The 18,676-nt window shown below is 43.2% G+C and overlaps 1 protein-coding gene across 5 annotated transcripts in view; it reads left to right on the forward strand.

Moving 5' to 3' along the window:
- Positions 1-18,676, forward strand: part of hivep2a (HIVEP zinc finger 2a) — a 140,921-nt gene that overhangs the window by 103,853 nt on the left and 18,392 nt on the right. For all 5 annotated transcript variants that reach the window (XM_085134230.1, XM_085134229.1, XM_085134232.1 and 2 more), the window contains 12 exons: positions 50-122; positions 233-1,540; positions 1,845-3,724; positions 3,840-4,100; positions 4,717-4,882; positions 5,086-5,179; positions 5,633-7,355; positions 7,493-7,650; positions 13,347-13,522; positions 14,405-14,506; positions 16,506-17,391; positions 17,638-17,746. In XM_085134230.1, coding sequence (XP_084990356.1) covers positions 583-1,540; positions 1,845-3,724; positions 3,840-4,100; positions 4,717-4,882; positions 5,086-5,179; positions 5,633-7,355; positions 7,493-7,650; positions 13,347-13,522; positions 14,405-14,506; positions 16,506-17,391; positions 17,638-17,746 — 6,513 coding nt within the window. In that variant the 5' untranslated portion in view covers positions 50-122; positions 233-582. The remainder of the gene's footprint in view (positions 1-49; positions 123-232; positions 1,541-1,844; positions 3,725-3,839; positions 4,101-4,716; positions 4,883-5,085; positions 5,180-5,632; positions 7,356-7,492; positions 7,651-13,346; positions 13,523-14,404; positions 14,507-16,505; positions 17,392-17,637; positions 17,747-18,676) is intronic.

Consider the following 18,676-nt stretch of genomic DNA (forward strand, 5'->3'; position numbering starts at 1 on the left):
TTTTGTACACAACACTAATTAGCCTTTTCTCTCTTTTGCTTTGCTTTAGGTCTTTTGGTGAGAAAACTGAAGGACTTGAAGCTACAGAAAAAGGATCTAGAAGCACCCTTCCCTCAAGAAAAGTTAGTAATTGAGTATGTTGTTAAACACAGTTTATTACAATTGTTGACTACAGTATTTGCCTAAAATGTTCTCCATGTGCATCTTCTTTTCTTTTTCTGTCCCTCTGCAGGTCACTCAAGGTTTCTTCTGCTCTTAGATGAACTGGACAGAAGAACAACAGAGAGCAGCGTTCGTGTTTTTACAAAATGGCAGAAGGAGAGAAACCTCTCTGATGTTATCCACTGAAGCTCTTCTTTCTGCTCCACTTGATGATTCCTGTTTCCAGCTTGACTCTATAATCAGTCTTTCTGAGAAATGGATGGATATTTTATGTTTCTGTGAACTTGTTGGCAGCCAGCAAAGGTTCCGCTATCATGCCTGGTAGTTTCGGGACCTTGTAACCCTCAAAGACCTATCCTCACAAATTCCCTGCCATCCCCTCTTCTCTCCCGCTTCTAAACCACGGAGAGCTTCAAGAAAATGGAGGCTCGTGAATCACCTGCGACAGGGCAGAAATGTCCAAACAAGGAACTACTAAGGGAGAAGGTACCTCTACAAAGAAAATGGGCGTCAGAGCCTTCTGCAAACACCAAACGAAGCACTTTTGCTGACCTGGAGGCTCCTGGAGGATCAGCACCCCAGCAGAAGTACCCAATCACAGGGAATTCTGGAAAGCTGCTATCTGGACCATCTGCAGTTGGGGCCATAGGAGGCCCGCCATCTCAAGACCCACAAGGCCCCTTTGCTCAGGGGTTCCACAGGGGATATCCTTACCAACTTGGCCAGCCATACCCTCAACATCCTCAATCTGAACGGTTTCTCTCAGGAGCCAAACCACAGCCAGGCCTAGAGCCTCATGCCTGGCCATTTGCTGGCCAGTTGCCCTCGGATGACCTATTCCCAGGACACCCAGGACACACTCACCCACATGGGGCTGGTGCAGGGAGGTTCCCTCGGCACAAATCTCCTAGTTTACCCAGCTCCTTTGGACAGTATTCTCAATCAGGCCCGGAGCCCGGAGAGGAGGCCTATGGCAAAAAAGAGCAAAAGCCAAAAAAGCCTGGCAAGTACATTTGCCACTACTGTGGTCGAGCATGCGCCAAGCCCAGCGTCTTGAAGAAGCACATCCGCTCACATACTGGAGAGAGGCCATACCCTTGTGTACCCTGTGGCTTTTCTTTCAAAACCAAGAGCAACCTTTACAAGCATCGCAAGTCCCATGCTCATGCCATCAAAGCTGGACTCGTACCATTTTCAGAGCTAGCTGTGGCCCGTAGTGGGGACATGGACCAGGCATCACCAGTGGGTGAGGCTGAGGTCCATTCAGATGGAGAGCAGAGTACCGATACAGATGAGGAAGGTGTGGAGCCCACCACCATGCTAACAGACAAAGACAGTCCAACCCTCCAGATCTCCTTTGAAGCTGACAAGAATACAGGTTATTTTCTTCTATAAGACACCTTAAAGTAGAATTTCCCCAAAGAGTCAAAACATTTTTGGTTCATAGAAACCCCTTCTTAACACGTAGCTAGTTCTTTATATCTTCTACGTCATACATGAACATCTTTTGATGCTTAAAATACTATTTTTTATGGGTATGTTTACAATGATCCAAAATAAAAATGTATTGGTTTACAATAATGCTGTTACGCAGTTCAGCTACAGTGATATAAACTCTGCATGTATTTTGTTTACTGTGAATGATTGTAATCTGTATCATCTTCATTTTTCCCACTATAAAGGTGGTGCCGAACCAGCATATGCAGATTCACCTGAAGAGCTACCTATTGGATCTATGAAAGTGCCTATTCTTATCGTTCCCAAGCCTGGGGGAGTCCCCTCCACAGGGATGGAGTGCCCCCCCTTTCATGACATAAAAGTGTCACACCACATGTTAGCATCAAAGGCTGGTGGAAGAGCACGTTCCCTGGATGACTCCCCAACCATCAAGCAACGTTTGGCCCTGAGGCTAAGTGACAAAAAAGGACAGGACACTGACCTTGCCATGTCCCAGTCACTTAACCTCCTCAGTCCTCACAGCAAAGGCAGCACAGACTCTGGCTACTTTTCACGCTCTGAGAGCGCAGAGCAGCAGATCAGCCCTCCAAATACCAACGTCAAGACGTACGAGGAGATTATGTTTGGTCGAACTTGGTACTACCGACCAAGCTCCAGGTCAAGACACTCTATAACAGTAGGCATGTCAGGGGCAGACCCCACTAGCTTGACTACCCTGAAGCAACCTGGTGCAATTTTGGAAATAGGGAAGATAGCTGAGGATCATATCTCTTTTAGAGGAGATGTAGGAATCTCAGAAGATCCAAAGCAGTATCCAACTGGGCCATGTCAAAGCAGTACAGGACTTCTAGAGCCTCCATCAGATTCTGGGCATCTTATTAGGAGTAACTCCATGCCAACTTCCACCCCTCCTAACCTCAGTGTTCCCCAAGGGATACGGGGTAGCCAATCCTTTGACAATGTTGTGACAGATGATGTGTTTTACCCGCCAGGCCATCGTAGGCTCACAAGACAGAGTGCATTTGAAAATTCAACCAATGAAGCCCACGTAGGAGAGGCCGAGGGCTTTGGACACTTACCTAAGAATTTAACTTCGTCTCTGGGTATGAAGATTGGTGAACGTGGCCCAGGAGTTCCAGAACATGTTGCCTTTAGTTATGGTACTAAAGTTAGTATGTCAGAAATAGCCACAAGAAAAAGGAGGAAAGAAAAGAGTGTTGGGGATGATGAGGACAGCCCTGGACACTGCGACAGTAGCTGTAGTGGTTCAGTGGAAATGATAGGGGACTATGACTTTAAACAAGGTAGTTTTGATGGGTCCAGAGCCACCCCAACAGGTAAAGGTTCCCTTCATAGTGCACACAGTCAGTCTGACAGCTTTGATACCTGTGCCAGCATGTGCTCCGAGGACATTGCACTATTTACTGACTCTGAGGGCAGAAAAACAGCTGGGAATGTCATATCAGTTATCCAGCACACCAACTCTCTCAGCCGTCCAAATTCCTTTGACAAGTCAGAGTCTTTTGAACAGCCAGCATATCAGCCTTCAGATAAAGCTCCATGTACTCAGTACTCTGAGCAGTCTGACACAGAGATCTTTGAAGATGCTCTAAGTCCTGAATCCACCCTTCTGAGGACAGAGAGCATGGAGCAGCAGCCACAAAGTGACAGTGACTTGGCCTCCCTTTCATCATCATCAGCTGCAGCCTCACCTGGACAGCCTTATCATATCCCACCCAAACTAGTCAGACAACCAAACATCCAGGTTCCTGAAATCAGGGTGACAGAGGAGCCAGACAAGCCTGATAAGGACACAGAAGCTCCAATGACCAAGGAGCTGGAGAAGCAGCAGCATGTCGAGGAGTTTCAGTTGCCACAGAGAAGCGACACACTATCCCAAATGCCATCAGAAAAGCTCCCACCCAAGAAGAAGAGGCTCCGCCTAGCAGACATGGAACACTCATCTGGAGAATCAAGCTTTGAATCGACCTGCACCAGCCTTTCTCGTAGCCCCAGTCAAGAGAGTAACTTGTCCCACTCCTCTTCCCTTTCCATGTCATTTGACAGAGATGAAGGTCTCAAGTCTGTCTCACCAACAAAACAGGTACCCCATTTTTTAGTAATTTCAAGTGCATTTACGTCTCTTTTATAGTAAGGTCTTCACTGAGGGGTTTGCATCCTGAACAAAGTGGAAACTTTGTCTTTTTGTTTCTGTAAAGGATGATTCTTCAGTATCTGGTGGTGGACCAAAGCAATCAGAGTTCCTGACTGTGCCAGGCAGTGGTTATTCTAGCCACCACCAGCAGAGGGAAATGAGGAGGTCTTCATCAGAACAGGCACCATGCACGCTGCCTATGGAGTTGCCTGAAATGCGCAGTAAATCCTTTGACTATGGAAGCTTGTCAACCTCAAGACAGGGAGAACTGTACTCCAGTGCTTCTGCAATGAAGGAACGTCGGCGTGGATATCTTGTTAGACAGGTAGCGTATAAACGATTAACTTATATTTAGATTAATTTGGCCGTGTGTCATTTGTATACCTCAGAAAGAGAACACAGAAGTTGTCAGTGACAATGCATGGAATGAAAGAGCTGGAGTAAAGGTGGTTTCAAAGAAGCTTGCAGATACAGAGCAAGAGAGGGCTGGCTAAAAAGAACTTAAATAGCTCACCCTTTCTGGGATTGCAAATTGGATGCATAGAATAATGTGAGCTAATGTGAGCTAGTCTTGTGATTAGCTGGGCTACCCAGATTGTAGCTAAGCTTGACTTAATGACCACAGTAAGCTTGCTTTGTTATTCAAAACAACCTTGCAACTTCTTCAACTGAACATTTAAAAACTCTGAGCTAGATGGAAGAAGAGGACTAGGAGCTTATTAAGGCACTACAAAATAATTTAGTATTTTAGCACCCCCATCAGCCTCATTCAAAGACATCCTAATGATGCCATGCTATACCGACATTATCATCTCAATACAATGCAATCACAATGTTATCATGCACTATATTAAGGTTTATATGGTATCCTTAGACAAGTTAACCAAATATAATTTTAGAAGCTAAACCTCTTTCCCTCCACACTTCTCTGCATTTGGCAGGCTTCACTGAGTGTTTATCCAGAGGCAGTTACCCAGGAGCCAGGGGGCGCAGAAACGTCAATCAAACAGGAGAGTTTGGAGCATGGCGGATGGCCTGGTCCAGCAGGATCCCCTCACAGCAGCAGCGAAGCAGTCAGCAGAACCAAGAGAACTGGGACTGGTGCTGGTAAGCTTTACATTCATCTTAGTATGTTATCTATACATTTTTTTGTCTTATACTTTATTCATCATACTTTCCCAAACTTTTATTGAAAAATTTCTTGACTCAATAAACTACCCACATCCTACCGTGCATGGATTGCATTCTGCTATTATGGCTTACTTTTGTAAAATGAGTATCCTTTTCAAATGTATGCATTTTATCCACAGATATAGGACCTCACCAACATCAACAGCGCCACCAGCATATTCTCCAACAGAGTGTCAGCGAAGACAGCCTTCCAGAGGAACCTCTCTATAGCAGGTCAGACAAAATATCTTTACAGAGAAATAACCTAAAATAATAATAGTACAGCCCTGCTTCCAAAACATCTGGGAAACTGTGTAAAATAACGCAATGACGATAACAGAATGTAGTAAATTGCATAGAATTTAAAGTTGAAAGTAGTATCATGGATGCTGGCCTTTAAATTTGTGGTGATAAGAAGGCCTGAATATAGAACACCCAAGAATTCTAAAAAGAGATATAAGATTTTGATTGTTTAGACCACAAAATGTTTTTTCTCACATTTCTGTAAAATAAATATTTGAAATGTTATTGTTTTGGTTGTAACTTCTCTTAAGAGGCTTTACATTATTTGAAAATCATTGCATTCCATTTTATGGTTGTATTTAGGGTCACATTTATTACTGCAAGTACTATGTCAAAAATTGCTGTAGCCTTCAGCAAAATTGATAATGTTTTTGTCCTCTATAGGTCCCAGCAGCATCGCTTGCAGGCCCAAAGCTCGTCATCAGAGGGAGAGCATCCAGGTCATGAGGTCATGAGTAAAGATATGATGCAGCAGTACCAGAGTGGCCCTCCTTTCCTTTCTTTCCCACAACCGGGCCTCTTCTGGAATCAGGAGCCTGAACAGACACCAAGACAGCAGCAGACCCAGCAAGCCCAACTGCAACTCCAAAAACTTCACATCAGGTCACCTGGAAATGTACCCGGTCTCCCACTTCACAAACAGCAGCCACTCCACTCCCTGCAACAAGTCCACGATCAACAGCCATATGATGGAAAATCAGAAAATCCAACCTCTCAGATTTACTCTGCTTCTTTTTCAAATCGCAGCTCTCCTCTGTCAGCCTCGCTGTCCACCACCTCCTCCATGCTTCTGCAACAGATCCAACCCATATTTGCTACCCAGAACCTGGGCTCACAGGCCTCTTTGCCTGGTTTGCTGGTTCCTGTACGAATCCAAACCCATGTGCCATCGTTTGGTAGTGTTATGTACACCAGTGTTAGCCAGCTGATAGCTTCTCATGGTAGTGGAGCACAAGGTTTGGGTTCAGCCAGGCCAGGCAGCACTGACAACAGCAACATGTCTCCTCCAGTTGGTGTTGTGAGTGTCACGAAGCCACATGGAGGAGTTGGAGGGGGTTTCAACTTAGCACATTTCCTAGGGCAGACGGATGGTGCAGTGCTGCGGCACCCACTCTGGAAGGGTCCAGATTCACTACCAGAGCAACGTCTAAACACAGGGATCCCCCTATCACTAACATCAGGCACTATATCCACCACAGATGCCTCAGGGTCTGCTATCGGAGGGGGCAAGCGCATGCTCTCTCCTGCCAGCTCACTTGAGCTCTTCATCGAGACTAAGCAACAGAAAAGAGTAAAGGAGGAGAGGATGTATGGACAGATTGTCAAGGAGATGAGTGCTGTGGAGCTAAGTGGAACTGAAGGTGGCAGCAAGCCTGACAAGGGACAAGGAAGAGGTCTGAAGAGCGAAGGCTCCATGGATGATTCTGAAAGGATGTCCTCTTCTCCTCCATTAAGTGACTTCCCAGTTGCTACCAAGATTGCCATTCCTGTCCGTTCCTCTGCCCCCCATCTCTCTGACGTCCCTCGGCCTCAGAGCTTCACCCCTCCGCTCCAGATTGTCACAGACCGTTCTCCAGCTTCAGGTGGCCGCGACTCCCCAGAGGAGCTTGACGTGGACGATTCAGCCCATGAGCCGAGCTCCAGCCCAGAGTCCATGGTTTCCTCTAACGACGCAGAAGACGCTGACAGCACGAAGCAACCTACTTCAAATAAAATGCCTGTCAGCATGCTGGTTCAGCTCGATGCCAACCAAAACCCAGGATTACCCGGAGCAGCGGGTCAGACTCTGCTGCTCACAGATGTGGCGGATGTCCAGCAGCTTTTCCAGTTCCCTAGCTTACGCACAATGAGCAGAGTCAGCTGGTGTTTCCTGAACTACACCAAACCCAACAGCACCCAGGCAGCTTTGCGTAGCTCCGTCTACAGTTCATGGTGTGTCAGCTCATACAATCCCAATCCTCTGAACCTGAGTACCAAGGCTTCACTGGCTCTGCTGCGGTCCAAACAGAAGAGGAACACTGATTTGATGTACACAACGGCAGCCATGTCTCCACCCAGCTCTGGAAAACTGGTCTCTTCTGTAGCCTGGAAGCTGCGGTTTGATCAGGTATGTGCTGCAGTCATCAGAATGATAAAAGTTTGCCAAGAGAAATATTGAATTATGCACGCATGGATGCAACTACAGAGAAACACAACCGCAAGAATCTTAATCTGCCCTTTATGTTACCTTTTTTTTTTCTTTAGCTGAAGCCAGAGCTGATGCCAGTGGATGTCAGTCATTTTGGGAGGAAGATGAAAGGAGTGGTTTCATGGGATCGTTCAAAGGAGGAGCAGGTGGAGAAGGAGGTCTCAGTCAAACAGCCTGCTGCTGAACCGACACGCATCAAGATCTTCGAAGGCGGGTATGTCTAATAAAAATACACAATTAAAAGGGACAGGGACAGCCTCTAAACATGACTTGTCAAACACCCAGAAAACTACTCTCTCTTTCTTTTGTGTACTTGAAGCCATGCCAGTTGATGTCATTCACGCAGCATCAGCTTGTTGGGAGACATTGTGGACTAGAAAAGGACAAATCTTCATGTAGGAAGTGTCCTCTTTCTAACAGATAAAGCATGCGGCTAACTAACGTTAGAGCTCAGCTCAGGAAGATGCTCGAATGTTTACATCCTGTCACACTAGGAGGAGCCTCTCATTATCACAGCAATATGTTTGGCTGGTGTAGAGGTACAGAAATAAAATAATTCCTTGGTGAACCTTCTCACTCCAACATGAACAGAAATCATGTACAGGGTAGCAAACATTTAAATATTTGATGTTGGGGTGAACTGCTCCTTTAAAAGCATTTAAATGCTGTTTCTGCTGTGGCATCATAGATCACATAAAGAGATCATTCTGTAGCGTGCTTCACACTTCCTCAGAGACTAGAGGGATAAAGAAAATTTTAAAAAGCGGATTAAAACTTGTATGGTCAAAATCAGTTTATTTTTCTATGAATGAAAAGAGCAGATAAGGTAAAACCCTAAAGATATGCAAAATTAAATCGTCAAAGGAAAAGGTCAGGCTTTACTTAAAATGTAAACATATACTAACTAATAACCACTTTTATGATATTATTTGTATTAATGCTTTTCCCTTAGAAACTCAAGAATAAGGCATAAAACTTGCATACAGAAAAGTGATTTGTTACAAGTACGTGATTCAAAATACTGAGCTGCCTTTTGTCTTTTTCTTAATCCTAACAGCTGAGTATTCAATAAAAATGAGCACTGGTGACCTCTGTATGAACTGTAAAGACATCTGCCTCATCATGATTAGTCAGAAAAATCTTCTTAGGTATTAAAAAAAGAAGACTTATCCCTTTACAGCCTATTCTTTGGGCTTAATTTGTGCCTGCGAGAGTCGGGCCAAGAGCCTGAGCCTGGTAAACCCATCACGGGCTAACGACTCAGGCTGCATTGCTGTAATTGGACATCAACTTTCATAATTCTTGCTCTGAGTTTTATAGACTGGTGTGAAGTGGGATTTGCCCCTCGTTAGTTGTGTTTTAAAGCCTTTTTCACACAGTTTTTCTGACACCAACAACTTCAGTATTTATTTCTTTTGTTAGTTGCTGAGAGGAGAAATGCTTTTTTAAAAATCCTATTAGATTACTTCATTTATTCGGCGCAATGTTTTATTTTAGTTTTAACATTTTTACGAGTTTTTTGCCTTTATTCCAAATTATTTATAGATTTTTTTCAAAGTTTATTGTTTGTCTGTGACTTCATGCGCGATTGCAGTTCTAATAAATTACTGCAATGTGCAGCACCTTTCTGAAAGCGGTGCATTTTTGCCGATTTCTGTTTTTAGAGAACAGTTTCAGCATTTTACAACTGCATAAAGTTTGTTTACTCCCACACAACTGAAAAGATTTCCACCATACAGCGATGACAAAACGCAGGACACTTTGGAAATGGAAGTTCAGATTCACCAGAGCTTTAGAAAAGGTTTTTTTTTTTTCCTGCATGAGATAAGAAAGCTCTTTTAAGCGACTTTGCATCCATCTTTGTGAACACGAGTCAGCTGATGAATAAAAGCAGAAGCCAAAAAAGAAAGAAGCAGAAAATCTTTGGCAGAAGTCATAACTTTAAGTATTATCTTCTGGTTTTGACTCAAAGCAGATGAACTGCTTAATCACATTGTTACAGCAAACGTTGCCCCTCCTTTTAACATAAATATTTAACTGTTGTTAAAACCCTACTTTAGCTTTTTCATCCTTGTGTTCAGTATTTTCCCAAATAAATTTATCAGTTCCCCAAAAAATGAGTGTATGAGGTACTGTTTCAGCACAACAGATGTTGCAGGTGCAAAACTTATCACCAGCTAAACTAACTAAAGTTTATGCCTGGGGTAATCTAACCATGTCAAACTAATGTGTTTTTAAAAATTGAATAAAATATGTCTCCTTCTTAGTCTCAGAGTGTCAGATACTGTTGTTCAGTCAAAGTGGCAGCTCAAAGATACACATACTCGTTGGCAATTGTGCCGTGATGAACCGCATTTAAGGGCTGTCACTCCAAACTAGTCATGTATGAATGGTTGGAAAAGACCTCTGGGGGTCACATGAAAAACACTGGATGATCATCATTTGACAAGAATTATAATAGGCTCTGGGGTTTTCCAAGGGTAGCCCTGGTAAGCTAACCCTCACTAACTTCTGATGCGCACCCTGTCATTTGGTGCAGGAAGCAGACGTGAAATACAAGAGTAAGCGCTCAGTTCAGAAAGGAAAAACAAGTTAACCTGAGCAGGCGTCCAAGGGGAAAAGAATAAAAAATGGACATTTAGCATCCAGTACCACCATGGCTGCACCAACAATTAAGGATTCTTAGCTTGTGTGTGTGCATGTATGTGAGACACCTCCAGCATCTGATACTGTGAGAGGACTCCATCTTGTCGGGTGCATAAAGTTTTTAATAGTTTTATTTTATATTGTTCTCATGCTGGCGGAATATTTCCAGATAGATTCACGATAAAGCTGAGTAAAGAGACATATTAAGAATGTTTCAGTACAGCGGATACATTCTCACTATTTACAGGAACCTGGTATGGAGGTAGAATCTATTTACAGAGGATGAAAAGGGGCCCACAGCACCTTGAGGCTCCTAAATAGGTTAATATGGCCACATGAAACTTTTTTGGTTAAAGAAAATGTATCTATAGCACAAAGTATGCAAAGAATCATGAAATCTTTAATCTACTCTGGCTTTAAATCATAAATTGGCTTGCATGTCTGCGTCTATTTGAGAAGGCTGGCATCTTTTGCTGAGCAGTCAAAGTTTATATATTCTATTTATATTCCTGAAAGTTACTCAAATCCAGCGACGAAGTAGAGAAAATGTTTTGTTTATTATTGTGTTGTCATTAAACTCACATCTGTCTTATTTTCCATATAGAAAACTAAGGGATTTTTTGTATAGTGTACATTCAATGGTCAAATAAAGCCTGTACGAGGGAGTTAAAGCTAACCCCTGTAGAGAGAGACATTCCCACAGTGTCATAATGTTTTATAGCCTACAGTAGAGCCAGTAAGACCAAGGTTACCGAATGGAACAGACGGTGCAGACACACACATTCAAATATACCCCTTCTCTCTCTCGCTTTCACACACACACACACACGCACGCACGCACGCACGCACACACACACACACATATATACAGGGAGGGGAGTTATTAAATGCAGCAGACAGTGAAGTAATTCTCTGGTGTCCCCAAAGGACACTTAAGAGGAATAAGTGGATGAAAGCACACAAACAGAGTGCACAGGAAAGACAAACATATGCACACATACACTCACACAAACAGGCACACAAACAGACTATACCTTAAAAAAAAGAAAGAAACCTGAGGTGAAATCTTTCTCTATGACAGAAATCCATTAAGTGCAAATTTTGGCCAAAGAACCAGATCTTTTACTGGCTTTACGTTTCGCCGTCAGTCGAACGTTTCAGTTGTTTTGAAAGTGAATCTGCTTTTATGATCTTACCGTGTGCCCTGAATAAAATAGAATAAAACGAAATAATCATCATAATTCATTTTTGGTAACTGGACACAGCTGTGCAAACGTCTCGGCTCAGACGAGCACTCAGAGGTATTTCCCAGTCCGCGGTGCAGTTGAAAGACAAATTTCCCCTTGCTGCTGCAGATGGATTGTTTGATGTACCTGATATTTGACCTCCTTTAACACATGAGGCCCTGAACTACACATTATCCACTTCTCCAGCCACTGCAGACACAACAGGAAACTATACAATCCTCCAGCAGCCTTTGCTACTCCTCCACAAGGATTTATTCGATTTTTTTCTTTAGTACAAAAAAACTGAACTAAATGCGATGCTTCTGCGGCAGAGCAAAAACAGACAGAATTTACCAGAATTTGACTGGTGGTTGGTGGTAACTTCCCTCCATGACTGACAGACTCAGGCAGACATGCACTGATCCCACTGCCAAGTGTCCGCTCTTTCACTCAAAGCCTCATGTGGGATAGAAAATCACGACTGACAACGATGCTTAAAAAAAAGAAATCTTGTAAAAGAATAAGTGGGACTGGCTGAAGGACTGTGGTTATCTTTTTTTTTTAGAAAAGATGATGAACAACAAAGCCAGAAGTGGAACGCTCCAGTGGTCCAGAAAGTTTGCATCTGTATGGAGGTTATGACCGGGTCAACAGAATTCACAGGGATAATAAAAGACAGCAGGCTTGTTTTCTGCTTACATTAATCATGGTAATCATCGTGAGACACAAAGTAATCTGTTGCAGCTTACTACAAACACACGATGATCAGCTGTGGCAATAACCCCCGTGGAATACGCCACCAGCTGCTTCACAGCGTGCTTCGAAAGCATCCCAGAAGCGGCTCTCTGCTCTCCATTTTTGACAGAAGCTGCGTCAAGATGTGCAGAGCTGATGAGCAGAGAAGGGCGTGGTGATGATATTTATTTTCAAAATAAAAGACTTTGTTTATGCCAAATGTGTGACTTGAGATTGTGCAAAAGACAGATGAACAATCAGAGATGTAACATCACAGGCAAACACCTGGTGTATTCCTCAGAGTAAAACTGATAATGCCTGACAATATGTTGGTGCCCCTAAGCTGCCAGAACACCTCTGACCCATCAGATCTGTTTAACGTCACTGGGACTTCTGTGGATTGTGTTTTTCACTGGAATCGTTCGAGCGAATGCTCAGATTGTGGGATTGTGGTAGTGTACAGGCCAAATCAGTGCCTTGAGTCATTCCTGAGCATTTTTTTGAGGGGTGTGGGTGTATTGTCCTTCTGGTGTCCATCGTGTCACCAGGGGTTATTGGTGGCATGCAGTGGTTGGGTAATGAATGGGACTAACCTCAGCTTTGAGGCAAGCAATTGGAAATGACTGCAAATGGAAATTAAAAATTCCGCGGAGTGACATATGACAAGGTGTAAAATATAGCACTATATGAACCATCCCAGCAGGGGTGATGAGATTTAAACATGAATGAATGGTTACTGCAGCCTCTGAGCCCTATGATGCATCTGAGCAGAGGAAACCTCATTTCAGTCTTATTTAACCAGAACCTCTGTGTCAGCAAGCATCTGTGTCTCTGATTTTGACCTCTGACCTCTTTGTGGTGAAGGACAAAGATTTTCAATAACCATGAATAGAGTGTCCAATGAAGATTGGAATACATGTTTCATATATTTTTTAATATAAAACTGGATTGGTGTCTTCCTCTGTGTGTGTGTGTTAGCATTGTGCTGTATGTGTGTATCCGTTTACTGCTTCGCCAGCCTTTAATTGTCCCGCTGGGAAAAATAAATTGTGATGAAGTGAACTGAATCACAGCCAACCGTAGAGGGCTGTCTGGCAGTTATATTATAGCAGTGCATTATTTATCTTTATACTGTATACATAAGCATAAATAACAACTGTGGCAGGACAAAATTATGATATTACAAGCGAAACTCACTTTCATGGCTTTCATTGTTAACAATTGTTTCTGCTATTGTGTTAACAAAGTGCCTGTTTTGCAAAAATGTAAAAAACCTAATTGCTGCACTGTTTCTTTCCTCCAGCTATAAATCCAACGAGGACTACGTCTACGTCCGCGGTCGCGGACGAGGGAAATACATCTGCGAAGAGTGTGGCATCCGCTGCAAGAAGCCCAGCATGCTGAAGAAACACATCCGAACGCACACTGACATCCGACCCTACGTCTGCAAGTTCTGCAACTTTGCATTCAAGACGAAAGGTAGGGCTTCTTTTATATTGTGTGTTTTGCAGCATGCTATGAGCAAGCCTGGCTACAGTCACTGTGCAACTGCAACCCTCCTTGCAACCCGTCTCCGCCCTAGGTGCTTTTTTGTATCTGTTGTCGCTGATGTCTGCTCTGATCCGTGCTCGGGTTTTGCTTCTTTTGCATTTATACTGGCGAATATAAGTTAGTGGAGAGGAAATGAATCTTCTTTTGACTACAGCGCTACTGACTGAACTATGTTTATCTCTGTATGCAAGTAATGCAGTGACTTATTAAGGCCGGGGTTTGATTTATTTTATAACTGCAGTAACCACTGGATATTGTAGATCTTCATAAATATCTTCTAAACTTTCTCCTTGACCATCACAGTAAACATTTTTCCAGGTGTTAGCAGCTTTTTATGGCAGACTTTTAGTAGGAAAACTCTTCAGGCGCAGCACTAAGTGGTTAAATGAATGAATAAAACATGCAGAAAAGCTGTTTTTCTGTAGCTGTGGTCAGCAGGAACCTCCATCATATCAGAGGTTAAAGATGCTGACTACCCGATATGTGATCTTTAATAAAAAGCCATTATCCACGGGATAGATTTTCAAATTCACATGTAAAGCATGTGTATCTTTGGATTCTATACTTTCTGCCAACTGAAGCAGAGTCCAGACAGGTTGAGTAATTTTGTTATTAAATTAAATTTGTTATAAATTACATATTATTTGTAAATTGCAATCTTGCGGTCTCACTCTTTCATCCGCTTCTATTTCCATTTCATCCTTTCTTTTACAGTCTTGTGTTGATGCAGCCCAACAAGCTGTGGTTTCCAGTAAGACTAGTCGAAGGGTCATTAAATGGTGTTTATGCTTGTGTGTGCGCATTTTGCAGGAAACCTGACGAAGCACATGAAGTCTAAGGCTCATATGAAAAAGTGTCTGGAGTTGGGAGTCTCCATGTCTTCCGTTGAGGACACTGAGGCAGACGAAGGAGGTAGGAGACAAACACACTCATGCATTTACACACACACACACACACACACACACTTCTTGAGCTGGACTACATCCTGCTGTCCTATTGAGTGCAGCCTGCAGAGCTCTTGGCTCGGTGTAGCTGTGCAGAGACAATTAGTGTAATGGAAAGCAGAGCTTATCCTGACAGCCAGCATCCATGTCAAACAACCACACCTGACACACAAGCTGACTAAAAAAAATATTTTAAAAACACCTCTTATGGCCTTAAAATACTCCAGGAACAATTTAAAGCTACAGCTTAGAAAAAGAAACAAATATTAGCCAGTCAACCTCGGTGACGAGGTTCATGAGGATACGCCAAGGAATACGCCGTGCTATTAATGTGCTGATGTGGAAATAATCTGAAAATTATTACTGGCGAACCTGTCATAGGCTGATATTGACGAATGAATATGATTTTCCATGAAATATTCATCAACTGTCTCTCGGGGCTGTGGTCTCGATTTCCCGTTAATCTCCTGATGACTTGATAATGAAGCTGGAAATTAGTGGGATTATTTTTATAATCTATGGAGTTTTCACCATTCGCAGTTATTACTTTGCTACACTTTGTTCTTTAAACATCTGAATGGACAGCATCTTGGTATCTAGTTTGCTCTTGTAAAGAATGGATCCACTGATTCTCTATACCTCTCTATAGCCGTTAATTAATTATTTAAGCAACCAAATAAACAACAAATGAAAAATAAAGTATAAAGCATTTATTGTCATACCTGACTGACATACCAGCGAGAGCATCTCTCAACCAATCACTTCAACCAATCACTGGTAGCTGGTGGTAATGCCCCACCATGTAGACCACCAAATTAAATGTAACTATGTTTTGGCATGCCATTTAATTGGGATATGATCCCACATATACACAGGGGGTTTTTGGGGAAAGGGAGCGCTACAGAAATCCAGTGAGTGAGTCACTGAGACATAAACACTGGTGGTTTGTGAGAAACTGTTGTATATAAGACTAACTGGAAAAGTAGTCCAAAGTTAGTGCAACTGATTTCCGCTGAAATAGTTGCTTAAATACGATTTATTAACTACTTCTTCCTTGTGCTGCATATGGGGGGAAAATAAAATGCTGATGGAATTTCTTTATTTTATTTTATTTTTATTTTTTTAGATCAATTTCATATTTTTCGATCTCTCTCTGGACAGATAAGAAGCTCTGAACAACAAAAACATGCCTCTGTTTCAACAAAGCAAACAAACTTTTTAATTCCCAGAATTAGCGTTTTTCAGCCAATCGTCTGGCTGCATTTTAAAGCGTTGGTTACCTGCCAGCAGTAACTTTGCTGCTACTATACAATAAGACCCTGCCAACATTTGGCTGTAGTCCATCCTGTGGGAAAAACCAAAGTGTTGAGGGTTTAAATAACTTTCTTTTTATTGTGTTTTATTGTTTTGAGCTGGTGGGAATGAGATTTCATTGGTGTTTTGTTTTACACCTAAACTCTGTCACCTATTAATACAAACCATTTCTCTCTCCACTCATTCTTCTGTTCTTCATTGTCCTTTTCGTCTCCTTCTACCTTCTTGTTTTCCCCTCCTGTTCCTTTTACTTTATCCTTTCTTTGTCTTCTTCCTGTTTCTCTCCTTCCTTCTTTCTACTCCTGCTTTCTTTTCTTCTTCCTCTGCCTCCTCTGTATGTTTCTTCCCACTCTTTTTGTTTCTGCTTTTTCTCCCTCATCTCCTTTATACATTATTGTTGTTGTTTCTCGTCCATTTCCCCCTTTTTTCTTCCTCTTCCTGTCCTTTTGTCCTTATCCCTGTGTCTGTATTCTGTCTCTTATCTTTCCTTCAACTCTTCTTCTTCTTGCCTTACTACTTCACCTTCAATTATTTTTCCTTATCTCTTTTTCATTCCTGTTTTTCACTCTTCATCTCCTGCTTATAATATTTTTCACATCTTCTTCCACTTCCTCCTTTTCCTTCTCTCTTGCTGCTTTCTCCTCTTCTTCAAGATGTCGGAGATGAAGGCCAGAGGTCTTCAGAGAAGAATTCCAGAGGCGAGATGGCAGATCACCAGTTTTCAGATGCTGATGACTCAGAGGGTGGTGAAGAAGATGGTGATGAGGTGGATGATGAAGACGACGACGAAGAAGACTATGATGGTGACTCCACCCCAAAGACTCGCTCGCGCTCCACCAGCCCGCAGCCTTATGGCCTGTCCTCCCTTTCTGTCACAGCTGTGGCCGCCTCCCAACCTGTTCCTCACTTCTCTTACCATTCAGCGTCCGACCTCCTGGGAAACACCAGCAGGCCACCTCTGTTTGGCTATTTCACCACCGTGCCGAGTATCCAGATCACACCGCAGGCTCCGCCTATCGACCTGGCCAGGCGCGAGCATAGTCAGTCAGAGTACCAGAGAGGCCAGCAGCGGCCGCAGGGTAGCAGGTTGCTGGTTCCACCCTCCTCCTCCTCCTCCATGGATGAAGACCTTCCCGTCCCCTCCCCAGATCTCTCCTCCCCCTCATCACGACTTTCCTCACCCGGTTTGGACAACTCTGGCTGCCCATCCCCCATTTCCCCATCCTCCTCACCCTCAGCCCGCCGTTACCTTTCCCCACGTCGTGACCTCTCACCCCGCACAGGACACCTGTCACCCCGGCGGGACATTTCTCCTCTGCGTCACATCTCCCCTAAGAGAGACCTGGGAGCAGCAGGGGGATACAGGCGAGACCTTTCCCCAAGAAGGGGACACCTGTCACTGCTTTCTCCCTTGTCTCGGCCCACGTCTCCATCGGGAAGAGATTACAAGCGAGACCTTTCACCACGAGGCCGCCACAGGGGGATGATCCGGCCTGTGTCTCCTCGCAGAGGACTTCACCAACACCTTCACCACCAAAGGTAAGCTCAAATTTTGAATGATTTCAGCCACTTTGTTACTTAATGGTTAATGGTTTTAGCAAGTTCCAGGTCCGAAGAAGAACCTTTTCCATTTAATCCAGTACCCCTAACTGATTCACTTAAATAGCTTAACAGCAAACCTCAGTTCAACTTAAAACTACTCAGTATCATTATCAGATAAACAGATGCACATTTTACACTTGATTATGGTATAATGTGATATTTGTCCGTATTTGTGACCACCAGCCAGCAGAGCGGGGCGCGGGGCCTGAGGCTAAGTCATCAGACTGGTGCGTTGGGTCAGGGAGAGTTCAGCGCTCTGGGACGTCACACAGCCAGCACAGAAATGGAGACGGTAAGATTTTGTTCATGATTATGCGTCAGTGTTTAAATATTTTAGTTCCACACTGACGCTGATTGGTGCATGGGACAGACAATGGTTTAACTTTAAAGAATAACATGGACACATGAATGAAATTGGCCAGGAAAGGGACATAAGCAGTCTGATAGTTAGACTGTGAGCTTTTATATCAGAATTATATCAGATGAATTCATGAACGAGCATCTCTAGCACATATTTTGAAATTCTGCATCCTTTATTTAACTTATTTATATTACAACAAACGAGATCTCGAGAGTAATACTGTAAGTTTTGATGAAAAATTACCTCTAGGTTATGAACATTGATGTGAGATGTGAAATTCTGAAATGTTGCTGCAAGCCAATTTGCAACCCAAATCCACCCTCTTTTCCTCTCAGTTGTCAACAGTAGTACTCTACTATTCTTGTTGCTGCTCATGTCAGAAGATATCTTCTCTCTCTTTTTAACAATAAATGTTCATAACTAGAAGGTTAGCTTGTTTCGCAGGTTCTTTGGCTCAGATTTCTCTGTAAGTTTGCTTAAGTATCATTTTTATTAGTCTGGGAGGAAAATTTTGATCAGTTTTGTTCACAGAAATGGACTTCTCCTCACTTTCAGTAAATACATGCTTGTGGTTTTGTTAAAAACATTTGCCTCTCTAAAGTCTACCGTTGAGGTAGAGCTTTTGAGTATGCGGACTGTGGTTTTGATGTGAAAAACCCGAAGCACAACTTAGGAATATAGAAGAAAAGGACAGAAAGAGGGAGCCAAGAAAGAGAGAACCTGACAGAGACGAAGCCGTCTGGCAGACAGAAGAAACATTCAGAGAGGATGAGGGAATAAAGAGCGAGTCAGATAGACTGAGAGGGTTGGAGAGACGGATGATTGAAGATAGGGCTGCTGGGTTTTGGTGGTAATGGGATC

Source organism: Neolamprologus multifasciatus, chromosome 15 (genome assembly GCF_963576455.1).
Source record: "Neolamprologus multifasciatus chromosome 15, fNeoMul1.2, whole genome shotgun sequence".
NCBI classification, from domain to species: domain Eukaryota; kingdom Metazoa; phylum Chordata; class Actinopteri; order Cichliformes; family Cichlidae; genus Neolamprologus; species Neolamprologus multifasciatus.